The sequence below is a fragment of the Ovis canadensis genome, chromosome 4 (assembly GCF_042477335.2).
Source record: "Ovis canadensis isolate MfBH-ARS-UI-01 breed Bighorn chromosome 4, ARS-UI_OviCan_v2, whole genome shotgun sequence".
NCBI lineage: Eukaryota > Metazoa > Chordata > Mammalia > Artiodactyla > Bovidae > Ovis > Ovis canadensis.
This window is the reverse complement of record NC_091248.1, coordinates 102,789,026-102,807,906: the sequence shown is the minus strand read 5'-3', so window position 1 is coordinate 102,807,906 and position 18,881 is coordinate 102,789,026. Positions and strand designations below refer to the sequence as shown.

At 38.4% G+C, this 18,881-nt stretch overlaps 1 protein-coding gene across 4 annotated transcripts; it reads left to right on the top strand.

Moving 5' to 3' along the window:
- The first annotated feature begins 1,511 nt into the window (after positions 1-1,511).
- On the top strand, positions 1,512-14,766 carry NDUFA5 (NADH:ubiquinone oxidoreductase subunit A5). Of its 4 annotated transcripts, none has more exons than XM_069586920.1 (5): positions 1,512-1,851; positions 2,157-2,201; positions 4,637-4,753; positions 10,192-10,257; positions 14,596-14,766. In XM_069586920.1, exons 1-5 carry the CDS (start codon positions 1,831-1,833, stop codon positions 14,695-14,697), a joined length of 351 nt encoding a protein of 116 aa, XP_069443021.1. In that variant the 5' UTR covers positions 1,512-1,830; the 3' UTR covers positions 14,698-14,766. The 4 variants fall into 4 exon arrangements, with proteins under 4 accessions (XP_069443021.1, XP_069443019.1, XP_069443023.1 ...); XM_069586918.1 differs by having other exon boundaries at positions 1,746-1,851; positions 10,192-10,320; XM_069586922.1 differs by lacking the exon at positions 4,637-4,753 and having other exon boundaries at positions 1,752-1,851.
- Positions 14,767-18,881: the final 4,115 nt, after the last annotated feature.

Sequence of the window (18,881 nt, the reverse complement as noted above, 5' to 3'; positions counted from 1 at the left end):
TCACATTCTGCTGTTGTGGGGGTTAGGACTTCCAACAAAATTTTGGGGGACACAATTCAGATTCACCAATAGCTTTCAATCATAGATTTTGCATATCTTCAACTAACTCCTGCAAAATTATTCCCCGAAGTGATTATACTAATTCTCTCCCATCAGCAGTGTATGAGTATTCCTGTTGCTCCACATCCTAGTTAACAATTGGTCCTTAACTTTTGCCCATAAGACAGCAGTGAAATTATTACTTCGCATTTTCCTTTTCATGTCTATTGACTGTTCCTGTTTCCATTTCTGCCAATGGTTTATTTCTTTCTCTTGCCTATTTTTTCTATTGTATTCACTAAACCTGTATTAACTGGGTGTCCATTATGTACTAAGTACTATTTCAGGCCCTTGAAATATGGTAGGAAAAAAAAATTCCGACCCATACATGGCTTATATTTTAGAAAATGATGATACATAAAAACAATATAAGATAACTAGACAGCATATTAGAGGGTGACAAGGGCTACAAAGAAAACTGCAGCAAAGAGGGTAAAGAGTGTCTTTGTGATGATTTGCAATTTTACATCTCAAAGCCAGGGGAGGACACACTGGGAAGGTAACAGTGTGCAAATATTTGAAAGAGGTGAGAGAATGAACCAGGCACTCATCTGGTGGGAGAGTTTCCCAAGAAAAGGGTTAGAAGAGCAGCTATCTGGGTAGGGAGAGGGGAATAGGAGGTTAGGTCTGAGGGGAGAAGGGCAGAGGGAGCAACAGTGCTGGACAATGGAGGCAGATGCAAGGAATTTGGTTTCTACACTTTGAGTGAAAAATCACAGAAGAGCAAAATACTTTCTAAAAGGATTAGTCTAGCTACTGGGTTGAGAATAATGACAGCAAAATAAAAAATAACACAGTCACCTGTGTGTTGCTATGTTCCATGCATTGAGCCAGGCCCTTTATATATTTACAAACTCATTTGATATATAATCTCCCTCTGATGAGAGAGAAGCAAGAACTGAAGCAGGAAGACTTGTGGTTATTAGTTCTTTTCTTACTGTTTGAAGAAAATTCCGTATATATTCTAGGCACCACTTATCTTTTGGTGATTGTATGTGGTTGCAAATATCTTCTCCCATTCTGTGGGCTGTTTTATTATTGATGCTTAAGCTATATGCAGGAGAGGAAGGGGACGACAGAGGATGAGATGGCTGGATGGCATCACTGACTCGATGGACGTGAATCTGAGTGAACTCCGGGAGTTGGTGATGGACAGGGAGGCCTGGCGGACACGACTGAGTGACTGAACTGAACTGAACTGAAGCTATATTTAGTCTCAATTTTTTGTGCTCTTCTCTCATTGACTTTTTAAGCAAATGCCCCTTTTAACAACAGTAGCCCTACAATTTTTAGTCATTTCCTCTTACCTGCTACCACTGCACTTGGCACAAACCTCTTTTGGAACACTTAGCCCATTACTTATTAACGCATGTTTTGGTCATTGTTCTGTGAATTCCGGGATGTGAGATCCTGTTGTACAAAATCTGTCCCAGAAACTAACACACAATGGGTGTTCAATAGATCTTTGTAAAGGTACAGGAACTGAGACGAGAGACATCTAAGAGAACTCTTTCCCTGATTGTGCTTGATTGAGAGACTGGTGCACTCCTTACTCAGGCATCAATTTTCCTCATAGGAGTGGGCGGTGCAGCGCCTTTTGCTCCCCGGCAGAGCCTCAGGGGGCGGGGCCAAGCTGTTTCCAAGGTGACGGAGCGGCGGCCTCGGCGGTGGATTGAGCGGGTCTAAGAGAGGTTCCCAGAGGGCTGCGCGTCCCGGCTTCTCGGCGCTGTCATGGCGGGCTTGCTGAAGAAGGTGAGACGGGTGGAGGTCACTGCTGGAGTTTAGTCTGCGGGAATGGAGTCAGTCCGCGGGTGGTGGCCTGAACTGGTGCGGGCTAGCGATACTTCTTGGAGACTCATTTTGCTGTGCCCCTATGGGTGACCAGTTTAGCGGCCTCGATTGGAGAGGCAGGAAAAAACTCCGAACCAGAGGTTCTGAGACACCGGTAGCTGGTTTTAGGCCAGTTTTAGCCAAGACAGTGATGGTTTTGCTTTTCTTAGCGTGGGAACCCTCAGAATTGTAGTTAACAGCATGACTCTTGTTTGGTTTTTGAATAGACCACTGGCCTGGTGGGATTGGCTGTGTGTGAAACTCCACATGAGGTATGTACCTCTTTCCTTCCTTCTTGGGTTTCCAAGGAAGCCTAGAGCCCTTCTTTACTGAGTGGTTAACGGAATACGGAGAAGGCAGTGTCACCCCACTCCAGTACTCTTGCCTGGAAAATCCCATGGACGGAGGAGCCTGATGGGCTGCAGTCCATGGGGTCGCGAAGAGTTGGACACGACTGAGCGACTTCACTTTCACTTTCATGCATTGGAGAAGGAAATGGCAACCCACTCCAGTGTTCTTGCCTGGAGAATCCCAAGGACGGGGGAGCCTGGTGGGCTGCCGTCTATGGGGTCGCACAAAGTTGGACACGACTGAAGCAACTTAGCAGCAGCAGCAGCACTAGCACTCTAGGAATTGCACCCTTTTGTCATCAGTTTTCTCTTCTAGTGGGACTTTCCTGCTAATATTGTCATGCTTCCATAAAAAAAACCCAAAAAATAAACAAAAAACCTCCCTTGATCTTTTTCCTCCCTCCATAATCACGCCATTTCTCTCCTCTTTTTTTCCGTTTCCTGCTGTCATTACCAGTTTAGTCCCTTGTTCTTGTTTAGAGAATTGCAGCAACTTTGTTACTGGTCTTCTTTGTTGCTCCTTTATCATTTTATTTTAACTCACTAGTGCCAGGTTAATTTTTCTGAGGCACACATCTAGTCAGAATTTCCAAAAATCTTTTAATTGCCCACAGAATAAAGCCCAAATGCTTTCTGTGACATGCAGAACCCACATACAACCTGATTCGCTTTTTCTCTAACCTTATCTCCTAAGCATTTCCTATGTGTACTAAACTCTAGCCTCATGCTGTCCAATGAAAATATAATGCGAGTCATAAATGTAAACTATGTTTGTATTAATAGTTCAAAATTTTCTAGGAATTACTTTTTTAATAAAGAAAGGATTAATATATATATATTTAACCAACATATCAAAATATTGCCATTTCAATATGTGTGTGTGTGTTATTTGCTCAGTCATGTCCAACTCTGTGCTGCCCAGGACCTGTCAGGCTCCTCTGTCCATGGAATTCTCCAGGCCAGAATCTGGAGTGGGTAGCCACTTCCTTCTCCAAGGGATCTTCCCCACCCAGGGATCGGACCTGGGTCTCCAGCTTCACAGGCAGATTCTTTACTGTCTAAGCCACCAAGGAAGCCCATTTCAATATATAATCAATATAAAAAATTAATATTTTATAGTCTTTTCATGCCAAATGTTCAAAATCTAGTGTGTAGTTAACAGCATGTGTTAGTTCAGAATCGTCACATTTCAAGTGCTCAATGGCCAAATTTAGTTAGTGGCTGCTATCTGAGCAACTGAACTGAACTGAACTGATATTGGACGGTTGTAGGGAAGTAGAGCTAGGTACTAATCACTTAACGCTCCCTATATTTTCTGCCGTTCAGTCTTTGTATGTATGCTGTGTGTAAGATTGCCTTTTCTGACATCTTCAAGTGTCTCAGTCCTGCCATCCCTCCAGTCTGTCTCAGATGCTGCCTTTTCTAGTAAACCTCTGATATCTGCTGATGGACTCTCTTTCCCCGATAGAATAAAAATGCTATTATTTATTGAAACTTAATGTGTGCCAGGTACTGCTCTAAGTTATACAGTATCCTTTGAAATTGGTGATATTAACACCCCCATTTTAGAACCTAAGTCTCTTACAAGACCTTGTATTGTCATGCCCTTAAATTAAAAAATGAGGCTAGACCACCCCCCCCACCCCCGCCACAACACAATTCAGATTATATGTTATCTGACAAGCTCTACATTAGTATAGTAAAATACTATTATGGAATATCATAGTCAAGTATAAACTCTAAATACGCAGAGTACTTTTTAATAAAAATGATTCTTAGAGGCCCTCAAGGTTGGTTTTGTTTATTCATATGTATGGTGAATATATATGAATGAAATTAGGTATTGCACCTATGATGTTACACAATTAAAGTAAAACAAATTTCAAATACAAAGAAATAATAAGGAAACATTTTTCATTGCTTGGTATGTTTATGATTATACTTACTATTAATGTACTGTTGTGAATTCGGATCTTCTAAATTAACTTTCCTGTGGCTCAGTGATAAAGAATCCACCTGCCAATGCAGGAGACCAGGGTTTGATCCCTGGATGGGGAAGATCCCTGGAGGAGTAAATGACAACCCACCCCAGTATTCTTACGTGGAAAATCCCATGGACACAGCAGCCTGTGGGCTACAGTCCAAAGGGTCGCAAGGAGTTGGACACACCTGAGTGACTGAGTGGCAGCATCAGAAGGGGGTATATAAGCATAAATGAGAAGAAATTGCAGCAAGGAATAATTAAATGCTTTCTTTAAAAACAGATGTGGATTTTTTTTTTTTTTTTAGTGTCATCTGTGAAACTTTTAAATCTTTGGTGATATTTTAAACTGGAAATATGTATGTTGTCTTTTCAGAGGCTAAAAATATTGTATACAAAAATTCTTGATGTTCTTGGACACATCCCTAAAAATGCAGCATATAGAAAGTATACAGAGCAGATTACAAATGAGAAGCTGAGTATTGTTAAAGCGGTAAGTAGCTAACTTAGTTTCGCTTTCTAGGATTTTTGGTATGCAGTGCAACATTTAACAAAGCAAATTAACTTGATTAGTTTTTGCATATTCTGCACACTTTCCTCTCTCATTTCTATTCTTCCTTTCATGTGTTTTTTCCATTGTTTTTCCCTTTCATTCATCAGACTCTTGTCTATCTGAATACTTTTTATATCACAAGCACTACTAAACACAGGATTGAAAGAATAAGATCAAGTCCCTTCCTTACATTAACATTATAACTTTCTTTTACCTCTGTTACCTGTCGAGTCCTTTATTGATCTTTACCTCTTATCTATCAATACGTCAATCTTTATTTCATTTTTTTAGTTTTAGAGTAGAGAAGAATGAAAGCAAAACGGAAAAAAAAAATGTATATTTGGAGCCAATAAAAATAAAGTCAGTCACTTTTTCCATTGTTTCCCCATCTGTTTGCCATGAAGTGATGGGACCAGATGTCATCATCTTAGTTTTCTGAATGTTGACTTTTAAGCCAACTTTTTCACTCTCCTCTTTCACTTTCATTGAGAAGCTCTTTAGTTCTTTGCTTTCTGCTATAAGGGTGGTGTCATATCTGAGGTTATTGTTATTTCTCCCAACAGTCTTGATTCCAACTTGTGCTTCCTCCAGCCCAGCATTTCTCATGATGTACTCTGCATATAAGTTAAGTAAACAGGGTGACAGTATACAGCCTTGACGTACTCCTTTTTCTGTTTGGAACCAGTCTATTGTTCCATGTCCAGTTCTAACTATTGCTTCTTGACCTGCATATAGATTTTTCAGGAGGCAGGTAAGGTGGCCTGGTATTCCCTTCTCTTTCAGAATTTTCCACAGTTTATTGTGATCCACACAGTCAAAGGCTTTGGCATAGTCAATAAAGCAGAAGTAGATGTTTTTCTGCAACTCTCTTGCTTTTTCCATGATCCAACGGATGTTGGCAATTTGATCTCTGGTTCCTCTGCCTTTTCTAAATCCAGCTTGAACATCTGGGAAGTTCACGGTTCAGATACTGTTGAAGCCTGGCTTGGATAATTTTAAGCATTACTTTGGTAGCATATGAGATGATGTAATTGTGCGGTAGTTTGAGCATTCTTTGGCATTGCCTTTCTCTGGGATTGGAATGGAAACTGACCTTTTCCAGTCCTGTGGCCACTGCTGAGTTTTCCAAATTTGCTGGCAATTGAGTGCAGCACTTTCACAGCATCATCTTTCAGGATTTGAATAGCTCAACTGGAATTTCATCATGTCCACTAGCTTTGTTCGTAGTGATACTTCCTAAGGCCCACTTGACTTGGTATTCCAGGATGTCTGGTTCTAGGTGAGTGATCACACCATCGTGATTATCTGGGTCATGAAGATCTTTTTTGTTTAGTTCTTCTGTATATTCTTGCCACCTCTTCTTTTTTTTTTTTTTCTTGCCACCTCTTTTTAATATCTTCTGCTTCTGTTATGTCCATACCATTTCTGTCCTTTATCGAGCCCATCTTTGCATGAAATATTCCCTTGTATCTCTAATTTTCTTGAAGAGATCTCTAGTCTTTCCCATTCTATTGTTTTCCTCTATTTCTTTGCATTGATTGCTGAGGAAGGCTTTCTTATCTCTCCTTGCTATTCTCTCGAACTCTACATTCAAATGAGTATATCTTTCTTTTTCTCCTTGCCTTTTACTTCTCTTCTTTTCTCAGCTATTTGTAAGGCCTCCTCAAACAACCATTTTGCCTTTTTGCATTTCTTTTTCTTGGGGATGGTTTTGATCACTGCTTCCTGTACAATGTCAGAAACCTCCATCCATAGTTCTTCAGGCACTCTGTCTATCAGATCTGATCCCTTGAATCTATTTGTCATTTCCACTGTATAATCATAAGGGGTTTGATTTAGGTCATACCTGAATGGTCTAGCAGTTTTCCTGACTTTCTTCAATTTCAGTCTGAATTTAGCAATAAGGAGTTTATGATCTGAGCCACAGTCAGCTCACAAGTCTTGTTTTTGCTGACTGTATAGAGCTTCTCCATCTTTGGCCGCAAAGAATATAATCGATCTGATTTCGGTATTGACCGTCTGGTGATGTCCATGTGTAGAGTCTTCTCTTTTGTTCTTCTCTGTAATGTTTTTCCCCTTTAATTATTTCTTTGTTTTTCTTTTAGTCTCCCATTTTATCATTATCTTTCAATTAACCTCAGAATGTATTTAGCTTTTTCTTACCTTAGAGAAAACCTATCCTTATGTTTTCTTTACTTTTGCCAATGTTAGGCAAAGAATAGTTCAGTGTTACTGCTTTCACTTAGTTCTAAAATTCTTTTCTCTGACCTGTTGTCTTATTTCAGTTGTCTTACAACTAAATTGACTGTGTATAGTTCCATCATATTTTATTTTGGTTTACTCTGGTTTCCTGTTTGGTGTTTTCTCAAAGGCTGAGTTTAAGAATTTATGCTTGGCTGGTTTAACCATCCAGCTACGTTTATCTGCATGATGTTGCTGTACAGCCAGGTTTGGGAACCAGTGGCATAGAGGATAAAGCCCTTATCATCATTTGGAAGCCCCCTAAGATCTGGCTCTCAGTTATCTTCTCAATCTTACTTTGTCATTTCCTGTTTTGTACACTATGCTTCACTAACACAAGACTGTTGACCGTTACATGAATTCCATGTGATTTTATCTTTGTATTTTCTGTTCCTCTTTCCTGTAATACCCTTACTTTCTCTGCCAGGCAGTTCTCACTCAGCTCTCCAGATCTGTCGCTTCCTCTGGGAAGCCTTTATAACGTCTCTAGTAGTCTATAAGGTACTTGAAGATTGCATTTTTCTTTTTATCTCAAAAATCTAGTTTAGTGCCTGACATTTAATAAGCTCCTTAGAAATGTTTGTTTATCCAAAGTGCCTATTACAAATAGTTTTTAAGAACATCAAGCACTGTGTATTAATAATATCTGTATTGCTGAATCCTGTTTGATAAAATCAGCACGGATTTTATACTCTCCCAATAGAGCCATAGAATCTTCACTGACTGTTGTAATGTTGATAAAGTTTGTATTTACTAAATTTAAAATGGAAATAACAATAAATTTTTTTCCCCCAGATTATACTAGGGAGATAGTAATAGCATAGTGGTGAAAAGCATTGGTTTGTGGTCTTTGCAAAATTTTCATCTCAGGTCTAATACTTACTTGGTGAGTTGGCATATGGCCCATTTTCTGTCTCAATTTCATCTATAACGTGTGTAATAATACCTTCATTCATCACTTGTTAGCACTGAATGGGTGATACATGTACAGTTGCTTAACACAGTTGCAAGCATATAGGGAGCATTCAGTCCATGGTACCTTATTAAGCTTGATGGCATTACACTGTTAGTAAATAAAAATCACATTATTGACTCAAGTAAGACAAATTTTGAATTGTTTTTCCAACACAGGTTTTTCCTGAGTTGAAAATGATGTTGAATATTCCTTGCCGCCTTTATATTCTTCCCTTTAGATCTTTACAATAATGACCAGCTTCCCTGTTTAGGCTTCGTAGCTCAGTCATTTTGAGTTAAACAGTCTATCATATCTATTCATCTGCTTTCTTTTTCCTTTTCTATTTTGTATGTATTCAGGAGACGCTTACTGCATGTCTGTCATATACCACATATGGTTCTGGGCAGGGAAGCTAGTGCCTACATGGCAATGAACAAAACATAAAAATTCCTGCCTTGGAGATTATACACTAATGATGGGAGGCAAATAAATAAATAAACAGTGAACAAAGAACTGCATTGCATAGTATGTTAGAATATAGTATAAAGCGAAGGAAATTAAAGAAGGAAGAATGATGTATAGGAGGTACTAGGGTGATGAGGGATGTTACAGTATGTATTAGTTTCCTATGACTGCTATAACAAATTACAACAACCTTGGTGAGTTAAAACAACAGAAATGTATTGTCTGGAAACTAGAAGTCTAAAATGAGTAATATCGGGGCCCAAGTCAAGGTGTCAGCAGGCCTGCACTCCCTTTGGAGGTTCTAGGATAGAATTCATTCCTTGCCTCTTTAAGGAATGGTGGACTTTTGGTTCCTTGGCTTATGACGAAGTCTTTCCAGTCTTTGCCTTTGTGGCCACATTACTTTCTTCTCTGCCTCTATCTTACAAGGACACATATGATTGTATTCATATTTAGGGCCCACTCAGATAATCTAGGATAATCTCCCTATTCTAAGATCTGTACTCACATCTGCAAAGTATTTGCCATATAAGGTAACATTCACAGATTCCAGGGACTAGTTCATGTGCATTTTGTGTGGCATTGTTCCAGCCTACCACTGTATACATTATCAGAGTACTCCCCATTAAGAAGATGTATGAGTGAAGACCTTGATGAAAGTGGAGGAACATGGCATACAGATACCTTGGGTCAGCCAGCAGATGCCCTAATACAGATGTCAGTCCTATAGAAAATAACTTTTTTTCCCCTCCCTCTTTTCATTCTATTTATTAAGGCAAGAAAATAGCATGTTTACATTTGCACATGTATATATAGGACATGGTTTCTGACTCTCAAAAGTGTAGTCTACTAGAAAATAAATATATGTTATTGGATGTTCTAGTTACTATATTAACATCTCTCTTTACAAAACCTTTTATTGAATAATATACAGAAATAAATGTGCAGAAGTCATAAGTATAGAACTTGATGTATTTTCACAAAGCAATTCATGTATCAACACCAAATCAAAAAAGAGAACAATTCCAGAATGCCCAAACCCCCTCTTTCCCCTCAAGGTTATTACCCTCCTAAAGATAGCTACTCTTCTTACCTCTGATACCACAGATTCATTTTTCCTGGTTTGAACATTTTATTAGTGGAGTCATCAATATGTATTTGGTTTCTTTTGCTTCATATTATGTTTGAGAGAATTATCTGTGTTGTGTAGTTTTAGTTTGTTCTTCCTCATTGCTCTATGGTATTATATTCAAATATTATAATTCTGTTATTTATGGTCATTTGGATTGTTTTTAGTTTGGAGCTGTAATTTGTGCTACTTTGAACATTCTTAAACCTGTCATTTGGTTAACGTACTATGCATTTCTGTTTGATATCTATCTAGGAGTAGAGTTCTGGGTCATAGGGTAGCATTTATTTTTAGCTAATGTTTAAAGGATAGGAAATATTCAGAGAATAAAGCATTATTTAAAATCTGTATTTCAGGAAAACTGAATTAAACATCATATTCTTACCCTTCATAAGCATATCATTAAATGTTTAACCTTTTTAATATTAAGACAAAAACAATAAAATAGTAGAGAGACAAAATGGCTCTTCACCAGATATTTGGTAAAAAGTAGCAACAGTACAGTGAAAGAAAATTATGTCTGTCACATTAATTGCTTTTGTGCTGCTTTGTTTAAATATGTTTTTCTCTTTTCTCCTTAAATTATAGGAACCAGATGTTAAAAAACTAGAAGAGCAACTGCAGGGTGGCCAAATAGAAGAGGTGATTCTTCAGGTAAAGAAAAAATTGAGCGTTCAGATATTTGGCTTCAAGTGTTCAAAGGCACAATATATAGAGGTATAAAACTGACTTTCCAGAAAGAAAGGAAACCTAAAATTTTTAATTTGTATCAACTCATCAAATATAAGACTAGTCACACAAGAAAATACATACTTCTGACATGCTTGTCAGTTAAATATTTATTATCATTTTGACTATTGAAGGTTAAATTTTTATAGCACATTGTCTTTCTTTTGTATTTCATATTTTGTAAATTATATCTTTAATGTTTTTACTGTGTTTCTCTTTATGTTTTCTTTTTGAGTTTTTTTTTTTTTGACTGTGTTGCATGGCATGAAGGTATCTTAATTCCCCAACCAGGGATCATACCTGCACCCCATGCAGTGTCTGTCTTTGCCTTTTGACTTCAGTTGTATATTTTCGCCCATATGTAGAGATTTTTAAATTTTTTATTTGGTAAAATCACCTTCCCCTTTCTCACCTCCCCTACAATCTGCCCTCCTTCCCAATATTATAGGTTTAGAATGTCTTCCCCTTATAAGAATCTAATAAACATTCAACTAGGTTTCATTAAATTTTTTTTATATTTTAAAAAACTAACCATTTCTTATTTTTTCTTCCTTTGTATCAGTGTATTACCAATGATATACAATCATATATAATTGTACAGTAATATACGTGATATACAGTGATATACCAATGATACACAAATTCAAAAGAATTGTTGGAGGTGTCTCCTAAAAGAGGAATGGAGCATTCACATAGTTTTCTATGAATGTAGACTGTTTCAGTCACTCAAAGGCCTGTTGTCTTGGCCTTTCTATTCCTTTGCTGGGTGGGATATGGTACTCTAGATATAGTATTGTGGGAACTTGCTGCACACTTATTATTTTCCTCCTATTACTCTTTTATACCTGATTTCACTTGGATCTTGACTTTAGTTGATACATTAATTTATCGTGCAATTAAAGTCTTAGGGTACACTAAATATTTTTAAGTTAGCTCTGTAATTCTCACATCTTCATGGGCATTATTAGGGTCAAATTAATTTAAATAATGTTTTATTTAATCTAAGAGATCTAAAATATCATTGAAACATATCAGCAATCTAGAAAGTAAGACACTGAAAAACGTGTTTTGAATACTAAGTGTTTAAAATCTGGGGTGTATTTTATACTCTCAGCCCATCTGAATTTGAACTAGCTTTATTTTTAGTGCTCTCTCAGTAGTCATAGGTAGGAAGTGGCTACATTATTGGACAGCCCATTTCTAGAGGGACAGTATGAGAGAAATAAGGAAAGGATGGTGTGTTGAAGGCTGGAGAAGAGGGAGGGAGTAGAGCTCCATGTAGCTGAGTTGAGCTCTGTGAGATAGGGCTGACCTCAGTGATGTTCAAGGATATGGACTTTCCCCAGCCTGGGCTTCCCAGGTGGCTCAATGGCAAAGAAACCACTTGCCAATGTAGAAAACAGAGATTCGATCCCTGGCTTGGAAAGGTCCCCTGAAGAAGGAAATGGCAACCCACTCCATATTCTTGCTTGGAAAATCCCATGGACAGAGGAGCATGGTGGGCCACAGCTCATGGGGTTGCAAAAGAATTGGAGACAACTTCTCTACTAAACAACAACAACCCTTCGCAGCCTGCTGTCACTTGGGGAAATAGAGAAAGATGAGTGTTTGAGAGAAACAGGCCACAGGGCAGTCAGAAAAAGAGTACTCCTTAGAGATATCTTTAAACAATATTTTCCCAATTTCAGCAATAAATACCTCTGAGCCCAGATAACTTTGGAGTTCTATGAAGACCTATAAGACTTTCTAGAACTAATACCCCAAAAAAGATGTCCTTTTCATCATAGGGGACTGGAATGCAGAAGGAGGAACTCAAGAGGTACCTGGAGTAATGGACACATTTGGCCTTGGAGTACAAAATGAAGCAGGGCAAAGGCTAACAGAGTTTTGCCAAGAGAACGCACTGGTCATAGCAAACACCCTTTTCCAACAACACAAGAGAAAACTATACATGAACATCACCAGATGGTTAATACCCAAATCAGATTGATTATGTTCTTTGTGGCCAAAGATGGAGAAACTCTATACAGTCAGCAAAAACAAGACTGTGCGCTGACTGTGGCTCAGATCATAAACTCCTTATTGCCAAATTCAGACTGAAATTGAAGAAAATCAGGAAAACTACTAGACCATTCAGGTATGACCTAAATCAAACCCCTTATGATTATACAGTGGAAATGACAAATAGATTCAAGGGATCAGATCTGATAGACAGAGTGCCTGAAGAACTATGGATGGAGGTTTCTGACACTGTACAGGAAACAGTGATCAAAACCATCCCCAAGAAAAAGAAATGTAAAAAGGCAAAATGGTTGTTTGAGGAGGCCTTACAAATAGCTGAGAAAAGAAGAGAAGTGAAAGGCAAAGGAGAAAAGGAAAGATATACCCATTTGAATGTAGAGTTCCCAGAGAATAGCAAGGAGAGATAAGAAAGCCTTCCTCAGCAATCAATGCAAAGAAATAGAGGAAAACAATAGAATGGGAAAGACTAGAGATCTCTTCAAGAAAATTAGAGATACTAAGGAAACATCTTGAGAAACCTATATGCAGATCAGGAAGCAACAGTTAGAACCGGACATGGAACAACAGACTGGTTCCAAATAGGAAAAGGAGTACGTCAAGGCTGTATATTGTCACCCTGCTTATTTAACTTATATGCAGAGTACATCATGTGTAATGTCGGGCTGGATGAAGTGCAAGCTGGAATCAAGATTGCCAGGAGAAATATCAGTAACCTCAGATATGCAGATAACACCACTCTTACGGCAGAAAGTGAAGAGGAACTAAAGAGCCTCTTGAAAGTGAAAGAGGGGAGTGAAAAAGCTGGCTTAAAACTCAACATTCAAAAAAAAAAGATAATTGCATCCAGTCCCATTACTTCATGGAAAATAGAGGGGAAACAATGGAAACAGTGAGAGAATTTATTTTTTTGCTGGGGGAGGTGCTCCAAAATCACACAGATGGTGACTGCAGTCATGAAATTAAAAGACGCTTGCTCCTTGGAAGAAAAGCTATAACAAACCTAGACTGTATATTAAAAAGCAGAGACATTACCTTGCTGAGAAAGGCCTGTCTAGTCAAAGCTATGATTTTTCCACCAGTCTTGTATGGATATGAGAGTTGGACTATAAAGAAAGCTGAGCGCTGAAGAATTGATGCTTTTAAACTTTGGTATTGGGGAAGACTCCTTGGACTCCAAGGAGATTCAACTGTCCATCCTAAAGGAAATCAATCCCTGAATATTCATTGGAAGGACTGATGCTGAAGCTGAAACTCCAATACTGATGCAAAGAGCTGACTCATTTGAAAAGACCCTGATGCTGGGAAAGATTGAAGGCAGGAGGAGAAAGGGATGACAGAGGATGAGATGGTTGGATGGCATCACCGACTTGATGGACATGAGTTTGAGTAAACCTTGGGAGTTGGTGATGGACAGGGAGGGCTGGCGTGCTGCATCCCATGGGGTCGCAAAGATTCAGACACGACTGAGTGACTGAGCTGAACTGATTCTTTAACTCATTGTTTGTATACATTTTAGACTGTTACCACTAAATGTATTTGCCTGTTTGCATCACTGGCATAGAAACTAAGCACTCGTTCTGTGTTTGAATTCCTTCTCTGATGTTCTGACAAACGTTCAGCAGTGTTCTTCTAGTGGCCAGAGTTGTCATAGGTTTTTTGCTGTAGAAAATAATGCGAAGCAAAAAGATAGCTAAAATATATTTGTTAAATATGTTATAAATTGTGTTTAAAAGGACAATAAATGTAGCATAATCTGATTAAGGAAACTGATTCAACTGATCAATAAAAGTACACCTGTTGTATTCTATTATTATATTCCGTAGATCTCTGCTTTACAAATTGTTGGTCTAAAGTTATGGATCATGAAATCAATTAGGTAGACTGTGACTAGTTTTTTTTTTTTTTTTACATTCATCAGAAAATTGAGTATGACAGCTAGTAAAGGTAATGATAATTTTAGTTTTGTTTTAGTTATATGTGTATGTCATGAATCCTTTACTCACCAACTAAATTTTGAACACACTAAAAGCAAATTTTAGTCAAATAGAAAAATCAAAAGCCATCCTTTCTCACTCATGATGATGAAGGTAATTTATTTAAGTATGTTCCACATTTGATGATGAAACAGCTTATCAGGTATTAACATGTATGAAGCAGTTCTAATAGTTATATTTTAGTTATTAGCTATGATAAATACCTACTAAACAATCAAATGATCTTTTAAAAATCTTTTATTAACAGGCTGAAAACGAACTAAGTCTGGCAAGAAAAATGATCCAGTGGAAACCATGGGAGCCTTTAGTGGAAGAGCCTCCAGCCAGCCAATGGAAATGGCCAATATAAACAGCATTAACTAACTTATCTGTTGATAGGAGACTGATGTCATTAAATATTCTGTTATATGTTAAAAAATGTTTCCATATTATCTTACCATCAAGAAAACTGATACAGAACACATTTAAGTGACTTGTTAAAGTTGATGATGATGGTAATTTGTGAATTCAGTTTTTGATTTGTAGATCATTCATTCAAATTATTTCAAAGGTAATTAACAAAAAAAGGTTGTGGGAAGATTGAAACATAATTGGAAAATTTCCTATAGATCTTCAGTGTAGGGGCCATATTCGAAAGGTGAAGTATTTTTAGTAGTATCTTCAACAGATGATTTAATTTTTTTTATTCTGGAAAAACAGAAAAGATAATTATTATTATTTAAACAAATTAATAGGTCACCATTTAAAGTGAAGTAGTAAGGAAAAAACCATCAAATTAGAATTGATCATATACTTGGAAAAATTGATTTGGTATTTGAAAGAAAGATTATAGTAGTAGTTGGAAAATCTTTTCCTTTTGTCTCATTTAAGGAAATTAGTTTTCTGGCCCTTAGTCCTTAGTTTTTTTGATAACCAAAGTATATCAGGATAGAGAATTTCTGTAAAAGAAGAGACACTAAGAGTTCCTAAAGTTTATCTGACATACAGATAGGCTTATATTCAGAACATCTTAGTTGTATGCTTATAACTTCAAAGTGGAATTGTTAAGTAGTTTTCACTAATTTTAAGTGAAAACTTAAGTTTTCACCAAGTATAAGTGCAGTTGGATATCAAACAGAAGATAACTGCTGTTCAAAGAAAGAAGCAGTTTGGTAAGTTTAAGGTTAAACAAAAATAAAATTACTTTTCATTTGTCCTCACCTTTTATTTTTGCTAATAGCTGCCTCTCATGTCTAAATACTTAAATTTGGTAGATCTTACTTCAAAGGTAGTATTTTTATTTTTTTCACCATTGAAGGCAACTAACATTATTCTGTGATGCTAGTGGGGCCAGGAGTGAGCAACCTGTTGGCCTCCATGTCTGAGCTGGCTTCCCTGAGGGCTCCCTGGTCCATATTTGCAAAGTGGGGCACAAGTGGGTCAACAAGAAGTTGACCGTCCTCTCTGTGGTCAACCCAGCTGTGGACCTGCCTCTCACTTGCTCCAGGCTGCTCCCTCAGGTCCACCTTGGTCTTGTCACCAGATTCTTCCCTTAGCAGATCTGGGGACCTATACTATAAGGGGAAGACTTGTTAGGTTGCCTTCAGATGTTAAGTTCCTTTACCTGCGGCTTCAGCAGGCTTTTCAAATGAGCCTTCCCACAGGACCAGCTCTTCTAATGCCTTCTGACAAGCAAGATGGTATTCTGGAGAGTCTGTCCTGTTTCATAAGGTTCTCTTCCATAAATTGAAGATCATTTTCATTATTCTCAAGAAGCCAAAATCTTTAGGTCTTGCGGGACTTAATGTTTAACTGCAGAAAGAGGACTTTAGATCTTGAACCCTTGCCAATTCTCCAGTTATCTATTAATATATCAGATCTCAATCACTGGAAGGTAGTTGCTAATCTTTTTTTTTTTTTTTTTCTTCTTCTAAGGGAGAAAATCAACACTGCTCCATAGAAGAAAATTCCCACATGTAGGCTAATTAGGCTGATATTAATCAGCCTTTTCTTTTTCTTCCAGCTTCTATGGTTATATCAACAAATAGAAGTTAAAGAAACCACCAGTGCAAGCGTGTTCTGGGGTCAAGGATAGAACAGCAAATCATTGAACATACCATGAGTATTTTGCATTTGAGGGCGGAATTTCCTTTGAAGCTCAGTACTTAGTGGGATTACAGCCTAAAATACAATTACAGTAATTTTATGAGACAAAAGTAAATTGAGAAGGTAAGAGTTGGTTTAAAGGAGGATGAAGAGTGTTTAAGTAGAAGTCACAAATTGTAGAGGAGTAAAACATGCTACCCCACTAGGTCTCTTTGGTATGCTGATTATTTTTGAGCTGAAAACAAGGCATAAAGACTCAAGAAGAAATTTTGAAGGAGGCTATCCCCATACGTAACTATAATACGAACTAGGTGTGCAGGCAGGGAGGAACCTAGCAGTCTGTTAAAATTCTGGTGTCCTACTCTGCATGGCCTAACAAACATTTACCAAACATTTGTTCTTCTATATACTTGTGCAGTGCTGTCTTCCCCATGAAGTCCCAACCCACACCTGCAGTATCCTCTTTTGTCTTTCAGTTCAGTTCAGTTGCTCAGTTGTGTCCAACGCTTTGCAACCCCATGAATCGCAGCACACCAGGCCTCCCTGTCTATTACCAACTACTGGAGTTCACTCAAACTCAGTTCCATCGAGTCAGTGATGCCATCCAGCCATCACATCCTCTGTTGTCCCCCTCTCCTCCTGCCCCCAATCCCTCCCAGCATCAGAGTCTTTTCCAGTGAGTCAACTCTTCGCATGAGGTGGCCAAAGTAATGGAGTTTCAGCTTTAGTATCATTCCTTCCAAAGAACACCCAGGGCTGATCTTTAGAATGGACTGGTTGGATCTCCTTGCAGTCCAAGGGACTCTCAAGAGTCTTCTCCAACACCACAGTTCAAAAGCATTAATTCTTCGGTGCTCAGCTTTCTTCACAGTCCAACTCTCACATCCATACATGACCACTGGAAAACCATAGCCTTGACTAGACAGACCTTTGTTGGCAAAGTAATGTCTCTGCTTTTGAATATGCTCTCTAGGTTGGTCATAACTTTCCTTCCAAGGAGTAAGTGGTGAAGATGGTATGCAATGTGAGGTTTTTAGCCATTTTGGTTGAGTTACTTGGGTGTTTCTGGGTCACTCCCATGAATACATATTAAAATGTGTCTGATTTTTCTCTTGTGTCTTCAGTCAGTTCAGTAGCTCAGTTATGTCTGACTCTTGCAAGCCCATGGACTGCAGCAGGCCAGGCTTCCCTGTCCATCACCAACTCCCAGAGCCTGCTCAGACTCATGTCCATCGAGTCAGTGATGCCATCCGACCATCTCATCCTCTGTTGTCCCTTTCTCCTCCTGCCTTCAATCTTTCCCAGCATCAGGGTCTTTTCCAGTGAGTCAGTTCTTTGCATCAGGTGGCCAAAGTATTGGAGCTTCATTTTCAGCATCAGTCCTTCCAATGAATATTCAGGACTGATTTCCTTTGGGATGGACTGGTTTGATCTTGCTGTCTAAGGGACTCTCAAGAGTATTCTCCAACACCATAGTTCAAAACATCAATTTGGCACTCAGCTTTCTTTATAGTCCAACTCTCACATCCATACATGACTACTGGAAAAACCATAGCTTTGACTAGATGGACCTTTGTTGGCAAAGTAATGTCTCTGCTTTTTAATATGCTGTCTGGGTTTGTCATAGCTTTTCTTTCAAGGAGCAAGCATCTTTTAATTTCATGGCTGCAGTTACCATCTGCAGTTATTTTGGAGCCCAAGAAAATAAAGTCTGACACTGCTTCCATTGCTTTCCCATCTATTTGCCGTGAAGTGATAGGACTGGATTCCATGATCTTTGTTTTTTGAATGTTTTAAGCCAGCCATGTTCCCATTCCCCTGCCTCTGTGTTTATAAAAGCATGTGTTGAAATGTCACTATTTTCAGCCTGAATCCCTTGTGTGTCTCTTGAGCACTGCCACCCCATAAGAAAACAAACTTGTTGTATTAAGACAATTAGGATTTAAGGAAAGCCTATTCCAGTTCACTATTTTTCTCATAATTTCCTTCACTAAGAAGTGGCTGCTGCTGCTGCTGCTAAGTCGCTTCAGTAGTGTCTGACCCTGTGCGACCCCCTAGATGGCAGCCCACCAGGCTCCCCCCGGTCCCTGGGATTCTCCAGGCAAGAACACTGGAGTGGGTTGCCATTTCCCTCTCCAATAAGAAGTGGCTAATAACTTCTAAATTAAAACATACAAATAAATTTCTCCAGTCCCCATCAATAATTCCTGTATTACATTCCCACTTTGACTTTGCCAAGGAGGAAGACATTTTCCTCTAGTCTTCTAGGTTCTTCTGACGTCTAAGACTTAAAATGACATGACATGGAATGGTAGTGCTCAAGAGTCACACAAGGGACCAAGCTGAAAATAAGGACATTTCAACACATGCTTTTTATAAACACAGAGGGAGGGGAATGGGAATATGCAAAGCACATATAGAAACATGAAACAGAAAAACAAAATTAAA

Coding starts and splice junctions, on each gene's coding strand:
- NDUFA5 (XM_069586918.1), top strand. CDS start 1,831: ATGGCGGGCTTGCTGAAGAAG. Junction 2,202..4,636: donor TGTGTGAAACTCCACATGAG/GTATGTACCTCT, acceptor TTGTCTTTTCAG/AGGCTAAAAATATTGTATAC. Junction 10,321..14,595: donor CAAAGGCACAATATATAGAG/GTATAAAACTGA, acceptor TTTTATTAACAG/GCTGAAAACGAACTAAGTCT.